At 62.5% G+C, this 17,107-nt stretch overlaps 2 protein-coding genes across 5 annotated transcripts in view; both read right to left on the bottom strand.

Moving 5' to 3' along the window:
• Positions 1-25: 25 nt before the first annotated feature.
• On the bottom strand, positions 26-8,041 carry CABP7 (calcium binding protein 7). Its single transcript, XM_063415531.1, has 5 exons — positions 7,244-8,041; positions 3,072-3,215; positions 1,628-1,740; positions 686-839; positions 26-540 (listed from the first exon to the last, which is right to left on the bottom strand). The coding sequence occupies exons 1-5, from the start codon at positions 7,350-7,352 to the stop codon at positions 413-415; spliced, it is 648 nt and encodes a 215-aa protein (XP_063271601.1). The 5' UTR covers positions 7,353-8,041; the 3' UTR covers positions 26-412.
• A 7,411-nt stretch (positions 8,042-15,452) lies between these two features.
• NF2 (NF2, moesin-ezrin-radixin like (MERLIN) tumor suppressor) overlaps positions 15,453-17,107 on the bottom strand; it is a 46,955-nt gene continuing 45,300 nt past the window's right edge. For all 4 annotated transcript variants that reach the window (XM_063416474.1, XM_063416472.1, XM_063416476.1 and 1 more), the window contains one exon: positions 15,453-17,101. Coding sequence is in view for 2 of the 4 variants with exons in the window: in XM_063416472.1 (XP_063272542.1) it covers positions 17,051-17,101 (51 nt within the window). In the remaining 2 variants the exon portion in view is untranslated. The remainder of the gene's footprint in view (positions 17,102-17,107) is intronic.

Genomic DNA, 17,107 nt, shown 5'->3' with positions numbered 1-17,107 from the left:
ATCTCAGGCGCGTGTATTGCTTAGGGGATGATTTGGTTTATCCTAAATATGAGCTCTAACGCTAGATCGGAGAATCCGACGGGATCCGCCGCGGGAGGGGCCGCCGACCCGGCGCGGGGAGGGGGCTCACGGGGCTCCATGCACATCACATGCACTCACGGGTCGGTTTTAGTCTGGCGAGGGGGGGTCGGTGTGTCGGTGTCGGTACCAAAGTCTCCGTGCTCTGCAAACAGCAGCGACGGCAGCGCCCGGCACGGCGGGGCCCCGGCGCGGCTCCGTCCCCTCGGCTGCCCCCCTCCCGGGGGGGACACGTCTCTGGGCCACAGATGGATGTACATAGAGATATTTATAGATATTTATAGGTGTCTCCTCCTCGCTGTCGCTGCGGGTCCCCGGCGGCGGGGGCACCCCGTTACTTCATCCCGCTGCGCAGCACCTGGTTGGCGGCGATGAGCATCACGCTGATGATGAAGGCGATGGCGAAGGCGCAGATGAGGCTCTTCCGCACGCACGTCTGGCGGATCTGCTGGCTGGAGCAGGCTGGGGGGGGACAAACACCGAGTTACCCCCATCCCAAATACACTCTCCTTGTACTAAGGGTAACCAGTGCTATCCCCGCGGTTTGGCATCCCCGGGGGGGCTTTGGCATCCCCGCGGGGATGGGATTGGCATTCCCGGCACTCACTCTCCACGTCGACAGGGCACTCCTCGGCCGTGCCCATGTGGCTCTCCTCCTCTGTCATGATGATGTTCTCGATGTCCTTCATGGACAGGTGCTCGCAGAAGGTGTCGTACAGCAGCCGCTTCAGCTCGTCCACCGTCAGCTTCTGCATGTCACACTGCGGGGACCGGGGGCTCGGGGTGACCCCACGGCCGGCAGCACAGGGGGCTCCCCAGAACCTCTGGATGTGGTGGTTTGGGTGGATCACCCTGGAACTGTCTGGGAAAAGCTTGATGTCCTGGTGACCTCATGAGGGTGAGGGGCACCCAGAGGGTGCTGGCACCAAATGGGGCCTGTTAGTGATGGGCACAGGAGGTGGCACTGATCCTGAACCTCATCCTGATCCTGACCCTGACCCCAGTCCTGACCTTGACCCCAATCCTGACCCTGAACCTGCTCCTGACCCCAGTCCTGATCCTGGCCCCACCATTAAACCTGATCCCAACTGTCATCCTAACCCTGACTCCAACCCCAGCCCTGATCCCAAACCTAGCCCTAACCCTGACCCTTAAACCAGTGCTGACCCTGACCCTAAGGCTTATACTAACCTTAAACTGGAGCCTGAGTTTGACCCTAATCTTAAACCTAATCTTGACTCTTAAACCAACGCCAACCTCATCCCTGACCCGTGGTCTGACTTTCACCCTCAGCCCCACCCCAGTTCCAGCCTTGACCCTCATCCTATCCCTGATCCCAACCCCAACCTTGGCTCTGACCCTGAGCCTTCCCTGGTGCTCTCAGTGCAGGTTCTGGGGTGCTGCCCCTGGGAGGGGGCTGGGGGTGTCCCTACATTCCCATGGGGGCTGCAGGTATCACTACATTCCCGTGGGACCTGGGGGTGTCCCTACATTCCCGTGGGACCTGGGGGTGTCCCTACATTCCCGTGGGACCTGGGGGTGTCCCTACCTTCCAGAAGACGGTGTCGAAGTCGGTGCCGTGGAACTTCTCCGGGATGCCCGAGGTGGAGAGCTTGGGTCCCAGTAATGTCACAAACTCCTCAAAGTCCACCTGCCCATCACCTGAGGGACACAGGGGTGGCAGTCACCCCCTGCCTGGGCATGGGGGCACATGGGACACTCCCCCTCCCAGAAGGGGCCCCATGGGTGGTCACAGACCCCCAAAACCCGTTGGGGACCCCAGGACCAGCTGGGAACCTCCAGCAAATTCAGGGAACTTCCAGCTTTGGCCAGGATGCCCAACACTGGATGGGGTCCCTAGTGCCAGCCAGGACCCCAGTACACTCTGGGGACACCCAGTGTGGGCTGGGGACACCCTAATAGCACCTAGTGCCCCCACAATGTGATCTGGGACTCCAGTGCTGGCTGGGGAAACCAAGCATCATCCAGGACATGAACATGAGCTGGATCCCAATTCCAGCTGGGACCTCAATCTGGAGACCTCCCAGGACTAACTGGGGACCACAAATGTTGGCTGAGGACCCCCAAAACCAACCAGGGGCTCCAACACTGGATGAGGATCTCCAACAAAGTTTGGTATCCCCAACACCAGCTGGGATGGCAGCACTGGCTGGGGTCCCCAGTGCTGGCTGAGACTCTCACTGCCATGTAGGGACCCCCAGAGTTGGCTGGGGACCCTCAGCAACATCTGGAGACCCCCAGTGCCATTTAGGCCCCCTTTCAATGGGACCTGGGGACACCCAGTGTCACTGAAGCCCCCAGTACTGGTTGGGGAAGCCCAACACTACCCAGGATTCTGAACAACAGTTGGACCCTGAATTCCAGCAGGGACTCCAGTTCCAGCAGGGTCCCCGGGGGGGCTGTGACCCCGGGGGTGGCTGTGACCTCGTGGGTTCTTGGTGGCCGTTCTGGCCTTGTCCCCTGGCAGTGGGGGACGCTGCCGTGGGGCTGTCAGGGCAGCACTAACGATGAATAATGAGGGGAGTGGCGCCTTGGCAGCACTGCCGGAAAGGCTTTTAAATGGGGGAAAAAGGAAAAGCAATAAATTAAGGAGCTCTTCCAGGTCCCGATGGGCGAGGGAGGGGTGGGAACAGGGTCACGGTGGCAGCGGGTGCTGGAAGGGTGATGGGTGTTGAGGACATGACCCAGGGTGCAGGATCCACTCCTGGGTGCAGGATCCAGCCTCGGCAGCACGGTCCCAGCAGGTTTAGTGAGCCCACAAGCATCCAGGATCCTTAAATCTTCCTAAACAAAGCTGCAGTGGCAATGATGATAATGATGGATGAGCGGGAGGCTCCAGCGGGAGGCAGAGCCTGGGTCAGGCTCATCCCACACCCCGTGTCCAGCATGTGAGGTGGAAATACGGAGGACTGTGTGTTTCTCCCACCCGCGGGTCCCGTCCCTGTCCCCACCGCGGGCTGCTGGGGTCCTACCGTCCATGTCGAGGCGCTGGATGATGACCTCCAGCTCCACCTCGTTGGGCATGTACCCCAGGGAGCGCATGGCCGTGCCCAGCTCCTGCTTGGAGATGAACCCGTTGCCATCGCGGTCGAACACCTTGAAGGCTTCCCGGATCTCTGTGGGGGGAGCAGGGATGAGTCCGGCTGCGCTTCCCGCTCCAGCACCCACAGAGCCCCTGTGGGGATCCCCCCCGCCCCTCGGGCCGGCGTGGAGCCCCCAACCTCCCCAGGAGGGCCCGACCTCCCCCACAGACCCCAAAAATTTGCCCCAATTCCACCCTGCCCTTGCTACTGGCACAGCCGAAACCGCGGCATTCCACCCTAAAAACATCCCTGGGATGTGCCTGAGCTTGGGGTGCCACCAGGTGGGCACTGCGGCTGGGGGCTGGGGACTGTCCCTGTCCCAGCGTCCCGGGATCATGGGGTGGGATTGTGCCCCATCCCACGGTCTCAGGTTGGGTCTGTGCCCCCATCCTGGGGTCCAGGGGTGGGTGCTGGAGCTGTGCCACACTTCACCCAAAGAAAATACCAAATCTTGACGAAATTGCTGCGGTGTTCAGCCCTGTTTGGTGCAGAGGAGGATGGAAGTGCGAGGTTTGGGGGTTTCTGGCTCAGAATGAACCCCTGGGATGTGGGGGCAGATCCCTGCAAGGTGGCGGGGAGACACTGCAGGGAAACTGAGGCACAACCTGAGTCCAGTGACTCCATCCCACCTCCTGCTGCACTCAGGACTCTGCTCCTTTTTGGGGTAGTTTCTGGCTTTTTGATGCCACCTGATGTGCAAAGCTGGAACCAGGCTGATGGAAAAGAAGGACCAGGGAATTTGTACTGCAGGACAGTGGGAAGCCAGGCCAGGATGTTGGTGCCTCTTCCTTCTCCCTGTGGTAGCCAGGGAGATTTGTGCTGGAGGATCCCAGCAGGAGAAATGGGCTCCAAACTTTGGGTTTGGGGGACAAAACCCACATTGGGTCACAGTACTGACCCCGAGTGTTTGGGAACATCCCTGGCTGGATGGGGTCACATGGGTGATGTCTTCAAGGTGTTTTGGGGGAGTTTTGTGGGATTTTGGGCTGTCAGTCTGAGCTTCTCCATAGCCAGTGTCCCTGCCTGGGGGCAGGGAGATCCTCCAGCTCCTCCCTCTCCTCCTGAGGGAGCCTCACTACCCTCCAGGCACCCCCAAAATTCATCCTTCAAGGCTGCTCATCCCAAAGAGCTCCAAGGTGGCCCCTCCTCAGATGGGTCAGGGTTTTGGGGGACAGGCAAGGACGTGTCCTGACAGTGGCCAGAGCGGGGTCCTGGCTCCCCACTGCACACCCCTGCCCCAGCTGCACCCCGACTCAGCTCAGCCCCAGTGTGAAGCCGTGTCAGGATGTCACCGGTGTCCCCCAAGCCAGGGGACAGGGGGAGGAAGGAGCCCCTGGGCGTGGGGTCCCCCTGGGGCTCCCAGCACTGCCATCGATCCCCGCTGCCACAGGTGGGTGCTGGGGGAGAGGGGGACACCACCCTGGGACCCCGGGGACTGGGTGAACTGGGACAACAGCCAGGGCAGGGACACGGGCAGTGGGCACGGGGACACCACGGAGGGGTGTGAGCACACAGACACACACAGACAGACACATGGACACACAGACACACACAGACACACGGACAGACACACTGACACGCACTAACAGACAGAGACACACATAGACAGACAGACACACACAGACACACACAGACACACACAGACTGACACATGGACAGATACAGACACATGGACAGACACGGACAGACACACACACAGACAGACACATAGACACACTGACGCATGGACAGACACACCGGCACACAGACAGACATATACACATACGCAGACAGACACACAGACACACACAGACTGACACACTGACACATGGACAGACACATACAGACACACACTGACACACATAGACTGACACACACACTGACACACACAGACATACACAAGACACACACACTGACACACATGGACACACTGACACACACAGGCACACACACATGCAGACACTCCTGTGACAACCCTAGCAGTGACACGGGACCTCTGTGTGCACACACGGACACACACTCCTTATGGTGATGCTGTACTGGTGTCACACCCCAACACCTTGCAGGGATGTGCCCAGGTGTGCAAACACACACCCCCCTTGCACTGACACTGCACACACGGGGACACAACCAGAACCACGTCACAGTGACACTGTCCCCGTGTGTGCACGCACAAACATTGCAGTGATGCATGCGAGTGTGCAAACACACCCCAACACCCTGGAGCGCTGTGCTGGTGCACACACACACACACACACACACGGGTGCACTCCCAACCCCCTGGCAGTGATGTGCACATGCATGGGTGCAGCACGCGCCGACGCCTTGCAGTGATGCTGTAGCTGTGCACACACAGACGCCTTGCACAGATGCACAAACACACAAACACCTTGCACTGAGGTATCTGTGCATGTGCACACACACTTTCCTTGCAGTGGTGCTGCACGTGTGCACATGCATGGACGCGCACAACCACGACACAATGGTGCTGCACCTGTGTGTGCACACATCGACACCTGGCACAGCTGCATTTGCGCGTGTGCACACACACACTAATGCACACACAGCCCCCCTGCAGTGACACCCCTGTGCCTGCACACCCACACCCCCTTGCAGTGGTGCTGCACTTGTGTGTGCACACGCATGGACACGCACAACCACGGCACGGCCGTGCTGCACTTGTGCACGCAGACACGCAGCCACCGTGCACAGCTGCACTTGTGCCTGCACACGGACACAACCCCATTGCAGCAAAGCTGTGCTTGTGCTTGCACACACACACACACACACACACACACACACACACACACCCCACCACGTTGCAGCGATGCTGAACTTGTCCACAGGCACACAAACACCCTCTGCAGCAGGGCTGAGTGCGAGCCCATCCTGCTGTGACGCTGTGCACACTCACAAACACCTCCTGCAGCGGGGCTGTGCATGGGCACACACACGTGCTGCAGTGACACAAACACTGGCACGGCCACAGAGACTGGCACAGCCACACACACAGGGACACTGGCACAGCCACACACACGGAGCCACCCTGCAGCGGGGCCATGCGTGTGCACAGAGGTGTGAGCACACAGAGGTGTGAGCACACCCACAGCACGGTGTGGAGGGGCTGTGCATGCCTGTGCACACACACAGCCCCTGCAGTGAGGCTGTGGCAGCACGTCAGCGCACACGCACACCCTGCAGAGCTGCACACGCACACACACAGCCCTTGCACAGGAGTGTGACGCCTGCTCGGGGCTCCCGGGTGGATTTTGGGGTTCCCCTCATCCCCAGCCCTGTGGGTCCCTGCCTCAGTTTCCCGTGGGGATGCCGAGGGCTCCAGGTTTGACGCTGGGCCAAGGGTGCTCTCCCCGGGCAGGGTGCAGACACGCGTGGGGTCACCCCCGAGGTTCAGTTTCCCCCCTGGTGCCGGGTCTGGAGCCCGGGCTGCTTCACCCCTTTCCCCCAGGCTCCCCAGGGACACCCCGAAGCCGGGCACCGCCAGTGCCCGTCCCGCCGCCCCAGCAAACTTTTGGGGTGGAAAAAGCCATTCTGGAGGCAGCGAGCTGAGCTCGGCCCCTCTCATCGCACGGGTGGGCAGAGCCCCGCCGGCCGCTCCTCCCGGCCGGAGTCCGGTGACACCGGGACTGCGTGGAGCTGCCGCGACCCGGGGGGTGACACGGGTGACAGCCACCCCTCGGGTCCCCCGCGCCACCAGCCACTGTCATATTATGACAGCGGGGAGGGGGTGACCCCCCCGCGCCGCGGAGGGGAAACCGGCCCCCCGCCACTACCGCCGGTCCCTGCTGTGTCATATTGCCACAACCGGGGGCCCGGGACCCCCGCACGCCTCCCCGCTTCAGCCTTCCTCCTTCCCCTCCTCCTTCTCCTCCTCCTCCTCCATCCATCCGCATCCCTCTCGCCCTCAGCTTCCCCGCGGCGCCGGGGGAACGCGCACCCCGAGCACCCCACAGCCGCATCCCGCGGGATGCACTTCCCAGTCCCCCAAACCTCCTCACCCCACAATCCCACGGGATGTCCCCCTCGTCCCCCCCGATCCCCAGCCAGCCCCCGAACCCGCTCACCCTCCAGCTCATCCTCGGGGATCTCCACGGGGCGCTGCTCGGCGAGGATGTTGGGGACGGTGTAGATCCCCCGGTACATCAACGCCGCCGTCACCGGGTGGAAAGGCATCTTCGGGGCTCCCCAAAACCCAAAGTTTAAACCCAAATCTCGTCGGGTAGAGGGGGAGCTCCCCCCAGTCGGTGCCGCCGGACGCTAAACACAAGTTGCCGGTACCCGCCGCCCCCCGCCCGGTACCCACCGGCCAGGGGGGGCCGGGGCGGGCCGGCGCTCCCCGTCCTCCGGGGCCGGCGGCGGGACGGGGCTGGCGGCCGAGCCCCTCACGGCCGAGTCAGGGCGCGGGGGGGCTCCGCTGGGGGCGGCCCGCTTCCCCCGCGCACATGCCCTCCCGAAGTGGAAACGGGAGGTGAAAGCATCCAAGCCCCGGTTAAATCCCGGTGGAAGCGGCGGCGGCGGGGGGGACGAGGCTGGCCATGCCGCTCGGGCCCCCCCGTGAGCCCGGAGCCCCCCCACCTCCGCCCGGGGCCCCCCTTCCGCCGGCCCCGGGCAGCTCACAGCCCCCGGGGAGCCACTGCCACCGGGCCACGCTCCCCGGTGGGGCCCGGCATGGCGGGGCCGAGGCTGAAGGCGGCCTCTTCGTCTTCCTCCTCCCTCCTCCTCCTCCTCTTCTTCCTCCCCGCCAAGTGTCCCGGGCAGGCCGGGGCTCGCTGCCGCCGCGGTTCAGCCCCCGCCGCGCACCCGCCGCCCCCCCGCCGCCGCCGGCAGCCGGAGCATCCTCGGCCCCGGCCCCGGGAAGCGGCGGCGGAATCCGGGGAGCGGCGGCGCCGGGCGGGTTTTGAACGGTCCCGCCCGGGAAATGGGGCTGGGGGCGGGGGGGAGGTGGGGCCTCCCCCGGGGGGCGGCGAGGGGGGGCAGTGCGGCAGTGACGGGGGAGCGTCCCGGGCCGCAGGGAGGGGGAGTGGGAGATGCCGGTACCGCGGGGGGTGCTCGGGGGGGCTGGGGGTCGGCAGGCAGGGCTGGGGGTTCCTGTGGCACCCCGTGTCCCGGCAGGTGTCACCCCGGGGTCCCCACACGCAGCACCCCATGCCCAGGGAGTTGTCACCCCGAGGTCCCTGCAGACGGCACCCCAGGCTGCCACCACCTCCAGGTCCCTGCACGTGGCACCCTGTTCGTGGGGCAGCCACCGTCCCTGCGGGTTTCTGGGACTGTCACCATCCCAAGAGACCATGACCTGCATGTGGCACCCCAAACCCAGACAGTTGTCACCCCCAGGTCCCTGCACATGGCATCCCGTGCCTGGGCAGGTGTCACCCCTGTGTTCCCCCAATTGTCAGCCCAGGCTGCCACCACCCCAAAGTCCCTCTGTGTGCCACCCTGGCCCAGCCATCACCCCGAGGTCCCCGGGGTTCTGCGGGGTGACAGGGACCCCATGGCCAGACCTCCTGCTCGCACAGCAGGGAAAAATGAGCCATGGAAGAGGCAGGAAGCGGGGCCAGGAGCGAAGCCCTCCATCCCTGTCACCTTTTCCAGTCATCTCCTGTTTGCCCCCAACCATGGTCGCATTTTTCACCTGATCTCTCACTGGGCGTTGATCAGTCACGGCTGGGCTCCTGTGCCAGGGCAGGTCCCCACCGTGCCATGTCCCCACGGCATCCGTGTCCCTGTGACATCGGGCACACGGCTCGGAACGCTCCCAGGGCCGGGCACACCTTCCCTCCCAAATCCCGCTGCCCGCCCTCCCTGGGCTGGGCTGTCCCCGCACACCCCGGCCCGCTGGGAGGGGGGGTCACAGTGTCCCCTGTGCCTGGGTGGCCTCTCTGCAGGTGGGGACAGCGGCACGGGGAGGCTGCCAAGGCTCCTGCTCTGCACATTTGGAGAGGTGGGAGGGAAGGGTCTGGGGGCCAGAGGGACGCAGTTCCTAGAGGTGGAACAGAGTGGGAGAGAGAGAAAAGGGGAACAGTTGGCACCTCCCAGGTTCTCTCCGGACACCAGGAGTGGGTCAGAGCGATGGGGAAACTGAGGCACAGCTGGACAGGCTCCAGATGCGCCTCTCGACACTGTCGCAAGAACCCCAAAAATCGGAGGATTCCTGCTGCTCCAACCGCTTCACCAAGCCCCCCTCGCCTCCTGCAGTCGCCGCTGACACGTGCTCAGCCTCATCCAATTCACCGCTGCCGGGAATTTTCGGGCTGCTCCGGCCTCCGGTGTGCCGACCCCTCCATCTCCCCGCGGAGCAGCCGCCGGGAGCGGCTCCGGGGCTGCTCCCGCGGCGCCGCCACTGCAGGCGCCGTTGGCTTCAGCCAGCTGGGGTCCCCTTTAAGCTGTTTTTTGGTTGGGAGAAATTTCCCTCTCCGGCAGCAAAAAACCACCACGGCCGCGCTCCGGAGAGGGGATTTCAGAGCTGTGCAATTCCCGATGCTGCGGGGTCTCAGCTCCCGGGGCTGGGTCGTTCCTCCCTGGGGAGTCGTGGCTTGGGGGTGGATTTTCCCAACTCTGCTGAGATTCCCTCCTCCCCTGGAGCTCGGGGTGGGGTTGGGGCACACTGATCTGTGCCCCACACGGAGCCTCCAGCGTCTGACACTGCGGCTGAGATCCCAGCGCTCGAAGGGGGAAGTGCTGATAATAACAAGTGGTTTTTGGGAGAAACAACCCCCCCAAAAAAGCAAAGCCTGACTGAAAATCTCCTTCCTTCTTTTTTTTTTTAACAGATCAATTTGCTGCTCGATGTTAACGAAGTTCCCTCCCAGTTAATTCTCCAGAGGCCCTGGGGTGGAAACTCATTAATTTGTCACCACCCAAATCCCAGCAGGAATAACAGGGCCAATTTCTGGGCTTTTCCCCTCAAATCCTCGGCGGAGCTCCCTGTGCTGGAGCCTCCTCCCCCGGGACGGGGCCGCCGGCGGTCCCGGCTCCCGCTCCCCGGGGATGGGGGTGGGCAGGAGGCACAGCGCGGGGGGAGGAAATTTAAGTGCCTTAACTGTATTTGAAGGCCTGTCTGGGTTTTTGTTCATCAGGGAGCCCCGCGGGAGCGCCGCCCGTGCTCTCCCGGAGCCCAGCCCAGCCGCACCGCTCTCTTCCTCACGGGATGAAGGCTGGGGCGAGCCGTGTTGGCTCCCTCTGCTCTGCCCCACGGCCCCGGTGCTGAATTCCCGCGCTGATTTTGCGGGGAGAAGCTCTGGGGCTTCCTCAGAGCTCAGCCCCAAGACGATGGGGTGGAGGCAGCGGCGTCCCAGGGATTTCAGCTGAAATCCCAGCCACAGCCGCTGGGATGTTGGGAATGTTCCTCTCCACAAGTCCCCCTTTATCTCACCTGGCGCTCGGGCCAGCCTTGGCAGTGCCACCCCTCCCCTCTGTCCCTTTGTCCCTCTGGAGACAGCAGCACTTTCCCAACACTCCCAGGTGTTTTCCTAATTAGCTGATCCCACTAATGAGGCTGGAGAAGCTCCATCCAGGCCTGGTGTTCTGTGGTTTGTTTGCAGCTTCAGAGCAATCTCACTATCACGGGCCCTCGCTCTGCTTTCACATCCCAACACCAACGTCCTTATCTCTTCCAGGAATTTGAGGGGATGGAAAGGAAAAGGGCTGAAGTGGCTCTGGATGGGACTGATGGAGCTTTAATTAATCTGCTCCTCATTTATCCCTCCCATGGCAGCGCTGAGGGGCCCTGCTGGCTCCCCCCTGCCCAGCTGGGACTGCTGAGCTCCTTCCTGCCCTGAGGGATGGGATGGGATGGGATGGAGATGGGATGAGGTGGGACCTGCAGCGGGTTGGGGATGAGGTGGGATAGGATGGGATGAGTTGGGAATGGGGATGAGGAAGGGGATGGGATGAAGATGAAGATGAGAATGGGAGTGGGATAAGTATTGGGATGGGATAGGGGTGGGGATGGAATGGAGTGAGATGGGGATGAGAATAGGCAGAAGATGAAGATGAGGATGAGGATTGGGATGGGGAAGACATAGGGACAGGGATAGGATAGAGATGGGATGAGGATGGGGACAGGGCACTCTCAAATCCCTCAGGACAACCCCAGGGACCTCCTGGCAGCCTGAGGGGCTGGGAATTGGCACCACAGCATCCTCCAGACACTCTCATCCCTCCCCCGGGCACCGGGAGGGGACTCGAGCGCCCCAGGGGTGTCGTTGTGACATTTTAAAGTCACTGGCACGGAGTCCTCCAGGCGCTGGAGGCATCAATCTCCCGGGGCCGTGCTGTCAGGTGGGTATTTAGTGAAATGTTTCCTAAATGAACGCTTGATGGGAGAAGAGCGATGGCTGCAATGTTCCGAGCCACAAGGTTACCCCGGCTGCCAGCTCCCAGCGCCCGCTGGAACCCCGGGAAGGGCAGCGGAGGGAGCCCCGGGGAGGGGCAGGAGCCTCTCCCGGCGTGGCCGGCACACTTGGGAGCGAATCCCACCCGTAATGGGGAAACACCGGGCACAGCTCCAGGCAGCTGCTGCGGGCACGGAGGGAGGGGGGAACGGGAAAAGCTGGGAGAGCTCGGCTGAATTTGGGTTCTGAAGGGAGGAAGTAGCCCTGCCAGGGGAGGAGGCAAGGATTCTGCTGAGGAGGATTTTTCTTAGTGGAAAAATGGCAAAAATTGAGATGAGCCTGTTCTTAGCACTCCTCCAAGGGGATGCAGCCCAGGGTGCTGAGGGCAGCGGTGACTCTGCTTGCTCCTGCCAGGAGATGGAGCAGGAAACAACTCCCAGAGAAATCAGTCAAAGACCCTCAAGCTCATTAGCGGAATCAGAACCAATGTTTGGGACAGCAGAGCCTGCCCAGGGAGAAGTGCCGGAGCACAGGGAGGGATCCGGCGTTTTCAAAAGGAACAGTGGTGGCTCCTGGAGGGAATTTTGTCTCCGGGACATCGGGCGTGGCTCTGCTCCCATCCCGCTGCTGGTGCAGAGCCCCATCAGCTCCGTCTCTCCAGGATGCTGTGACTGCTGCAGTGGGATGCCCTGTGATGCCAGAATCCGGAGGTACCCAGAGGCAGGATGGGCAGAAAGGGACCGCAGGCACATCCCTGCGGGGCTGTGACAGCCCAGTGTCCCTGTGGCCGAGCAGAAGGTGATGGCTGTGGGACTCCAGCATTCCTGCTCCGGGTCTGACCCCAGGGCAGGGATGGCAGCGCCCCCTGCCTGGTCCTGACCCCACCGAGATCCCACAGGATCCCACACCCAGCACACCTCGCCCAAAACCCCGCACTCCGCTCCAGGGATTCGCGCTCTGCTCTTTGGGAGCCGGAGCAGCCCCACATCCATTTATTCCACAGCGTCCATGCATTATCCCCTCCCGGGGCTGAGCGGGCAGCTCTGGCCCCATCCAGGGGTTCCGGCTCCGCCGCTGTGGCTTCCCTGCACAACAAATCCCTGATTAACCTGGCAAAACACCCGGAGCTTGCCACGTCTCCGTGGGGAGCAGGTGGCCCCAAGCGCCCGTCCCCGTCGAGGCTGCCTCTCCCCTCCCTTCTCCCTCTATATCCATTTCCCTCCCCTTTTTTTCTCCCTGGAAGACAAAGGTGGAGGGGCCCAGCCGGCGGCGCTGTGCCAGCCATCAGCAGGGATGGATGGGATGGATGGGGATGGATGGGGATGGATGGGGATGAATGGGGATGGATGGGATGGATGGGGATGGATGGGGATGGATGGGGATGGATGGGGATGGATGGGGATGGATGGGGATGGATGGGGGTGGATGGGGATGGATGGGGATGAATGGGCATGGATGGGGTGGATGGGGGTGGATGGAGGTGGATGGGGATGGATGGGGATGGATGGGGATGGATGGGGGTGGATGGGGATGGATGGGGGTGGATGTATGGATGGGGGTGGATGGGGATGGATGGGGATGGATGGGGTGGATGGAGGTGGATGGGGTGGATGGGGGTGGATGGGGTGGATGGATGGATGGATGGATGGATGGATGGATGGGATGGATGGATGGGATGGATGGGGATGGATGGGGATGGATGGGGGTGGATGGGGATGGATGGGGTGGATGGGGATGGATAGGGATGGATGGGGATGGATGGGGTTGGATGGGGTTGGATGGGGATGGATGGGGATGGATGGGCATGGATGGGGATGGATGGATGGATGGGGATGGATGGGGATGGATGGGGTTGGATGGGGTTGGATGGGGATGGATGGGGATGGATGGGCATGGATGGGGATGGATGGATGGATGGGGGTGGATGGGGTGGATGGGGATGGATGGGGTGGATGGGGATGGTGGGGACAGGGCCTGTCTGGCAGCTGTCAGCCGAGGGGGAAAGAGGTCCCCACGTCCTCAAGCATCCAAAAAGAGCAGGATGCAGCTGGCTGGGACCCCTGGGAACAGCGTTTTACCTCCTCCCCTGCCCGGACCAGTGGGTGCCCTGAGCACCCCATGGGCTGCTCCCCCAGTGCCCTCCCTGATGTGGGTGGGCAGAGGGTGACCCCACAGAGCCACCCCAACCCTGGGGTACCCTGGTGCCCCCAGCTCCAGCCCTGTGGTGGCCCATGGCCAGGTGTCATCGTGCCACGCTGTGCCCTCGTGCTCACAGCCTTTCCTCATGCACACACCCCCCAACACCAGCAGGAGCCCCCAGCCCTGCCCGGGGCATTGCCAGTGTCCCCTGTCCCCACAGTGACCCCCTCCCGTGTCCCCCCAGGCACCCAGGGCCGGGCAGCACCCTGGGATGCAGGGGGACACTGGGGGGATGGGGCAGCAGCCCCTGGGCTGCACAGCAAGGCCAGAGCCATCCCTGCCTCAGTTTCCCCATCCATCCCCTCTGCCCATTCCAAGCTCCTCTCCTGAGGGATTTGGTGGCCAAAGCTCTGCACATTTTGGGTGGGCTCTGAACCAGCACCCTGACCTTCCTCCAGGGCTGCTGGCCCCAGCCTTGCCACCCACATGTCACCCTGTTTCCCCTCTGTCCCTTTCACCCCCAGCTCTCGACATTTTGTTTTTGAGAGTATCTGATGGTTTGGAAGTGAAATAATGGGAGTTGAGGAGGCTTTGGGAACCCCAAGTGAAGAGCTGCTGCCAAAGCACTCAGGTGCTGCCTGGGATGGGCCAAATCCCCAATTTCCTTCCTCAGGAACCCATGGCTGGGGAAGGGGCTGGGAGAGGCACATGGCAAAGGCTTTTGGATGGTTTCTTTTCCTTGAGCAAAGGCAGCTCACACCAACCCACACCAGCAGCTCCTGTTGAGTTCAGTTTGCTAAAAAGGGAAAAAATCAGGGTGAAACTTCCTTTGACAGGAGAGAAATGGTCTGGGATGTGCCAGGGAGGGTGGGCAGGGAGGAGGCACCGGGCTGGGAGTGTGCAAAACTCTGAGAATGCAAGGCTGGGAGTGTGGAAGGCTGGGAGTGTGCAGGGACCTCTGTGCCAGAGGTGGATCTATGCTGGATCCATCCCAGGCTTCACCCAATGCATCCTCTGTGCCTCTATCCCAGAACATCCATCCCTGCACATCCATCCCAGCACATCCATCCCAGCACATCCATCCCTGCACATCCATCCCTGCACACCCATCCCTGCACATCCATCCCTGCACACCCATCCCTGCACACCCATCCCTGCACATCCATCCCTGCACATCCATCCCTGCACATCCATCCCTGCACATCCATCCCAGCACATCCATCCGTGCACATCCATCCCTGCACACCCATCCCTGCACACCCATCCCTGCACACCCATCCCAGCACATCCATCCCAGCACATCCATCCCTGCACATCCATCCGTGCACACCCATCCCAGCACATCCATCCTCTGTTCATTCCCAGTTTATCCCCCTGCCCTGCCCTGTGCTGGCAAATGTTCTTCTGGATTAATTTCAGGATGCAGGCAGTGCAGGTGACACACCAGTTGAATTCCTGTCACTGGAGGTCTCGTGGGAAATCAGGTCACCCTCCACAGCCCTCACCGGCTGCCTTCAGCCTCCCTAAAATTCCCGTGGGTATCCCACTGGCATCCCTGTGCCAAAAGAAACTCCATCCCATCCCCCTCAGCCCTGCTTAAAACAACAAAAATCCCCAGCCCACCCGCGGGGTGAGCTCTGGGCAGAGGCTCCGGTGAATCCCCCGGGATTTTGCTGCCGGAGAGCGGATGAGAAGCGCATCCATCGCCGATCCCGGCGGGGCCGGGGAGCCGGGAACGGCCCCGGGGGTCGGGGCCGGCTGGGCTGGGCCGGGTTTATCCGTGATTAATTATAAAATTGAGGTCAATGCAGCACATCCTTTATTTATTCCAGGCAGGATGGGAACAGGAAGCATCAGGGATGGCAAACACCCGGCTCAGCCCCTCCGGGCACCGCAAACCCCTCTTCCCTCAAGGAGGGATGAAGAGCCCCGAGGGGCCGGGGCCAGCGGGACCCTGGAGCCCTCCCGGTCCCACGGGAGCTGCCGGAGGGATCCCAGCGCTGCAGCTGCGCCTCCCACTAATCCCGGCCCCGCTAACTGCGGCAGCCGGGCTCCGAGCAGTTCTTCCCAAAGAAAAAACAGCAAAGAAGCCTCAGCTCCCCTCCTAGTGCTGTGAATTTTTATTAAAACAAGAGGAAACTGTTATTCCTTCGGAGTACAACAGTCCAGGGAATGGGAAAGAGGCTGTGCCAGGCCACAGCCATCCCAACCGCAGCCACGTGCAGGGAATCGATCCCAGAATTAAATAAACAGGGCTGGGATGGGATTTACTGCACGCCAAGCCCCGGGCTGAGCCTCCGGTGGGGCTGTGGATCAGGCGAGGTTGTGGAGAGGAGGAATTGGGGGTCCTGAGGGGATGTGAGGGATCCCTAGGGCAGAACCGGCTCTGCTGGAGGGTAAACGCAGCTGGAAGAGGATTCCACCCGAGAGGGGCACAGGATTTGGGACAGAGACAGGAAGGGAAGGTCAGGGCATCCCTGTTCCCCCCGCGGGGGGGGTCAGAGCAAAGGCACCCGCGATGGGACAGGCAGGAGCAGGCAGCCCCGGGCCCAGCCCGGGAGAGCGGCATTCCCGGGGGGCTGGGAGGGGCTGGGATGCCCTGGGATCCAAGGAAAGCCCAGCCCCAGCCCCTGGATCCCCGCAGCCTGAAGCTGCCCAGGTTTGTCACAGTTTGCAGGAACAATAAGGTTTCATTTGGTTGGCACTAGCTGTTCCCCGCTCCCTGTTCCCAGCAGGGAGGAGGAGGAGGAGCCCTTCCTCCCACTCCTCTCCCCAGGGAAGCAGCCCAGGATCCCCCAGCCCCAGGTCGCCGTCCTCCCGCTCCCTGCTCCTCTCCCACCCCAGCGGGCGCTGGGAGCGCCAGCGCCGCGTTCCTGATTTACAGCACTCCACTGGAACATGCTCGGGATCCTAATGGAGCTCCCGGCACCGCCGCCCGCACGGGGCTCCGGGAGCGGGGCCGGGGCTCCAGGGCCGCCATGTGGAATTCCAGACCGGCACAAGGGGCTCCGGGCCGGCACACAGAGCTCCAGAGCCCGCAGGAGAAGGCGATCCAGAGGGGTAGCACCCCTCCCGGGGAGACTTTCAGGCACACTCCTCTGCTGGCTGCCAGGGAGGGAAGGCACGGCCACAGCCCCGACCCCGGATCCAGGGAAAAGCCTGGGGGGCCGAATCTGAAAGCAGTGCTAGAAAAATAAGGAAAAAAAGCTGGAAAACCCAGGAAAACAAAGTGTCAGGAGGAGGATGAACGGCTGCTAAGCTGGTTCCGCGGGCAGCCAGCCCCGAGTCCGTGTGCAGAGGCCGGAGCAGCGGGCGGGTCCGGGACGATCCCTCTGGGAGCCCCCGGCTCGGGACGCTCCGGCTGGGCGGGAGGCGCTGGGGAGCAGCAGCGGTTGTTCCCTAGAGCTCCTCGAAGAAGGCCACGCGGGACTTGGTGCTCTGTAGGGTGAGCTGGAA

This window comes from Prinia subflava, chromosome 19 (genome assembly GCF_021018805.1).
Source record: "Prinia subflava isolate CZ2003 ecotype Zambia chromosome 19, Cam_Psub_1.2, whole genome shotgun sequence".
Classification (NCBI taxonomy): Eukaryota; Metazoa; Chordata; class Aves; order Passeriformes; family Cisticolidae; genus Prinia; species Prinia subflava.
Note: the sequence above shows the minus strand (reverse complement) of the source record. Positions and strands in the feature narration are given on the sequence as shown.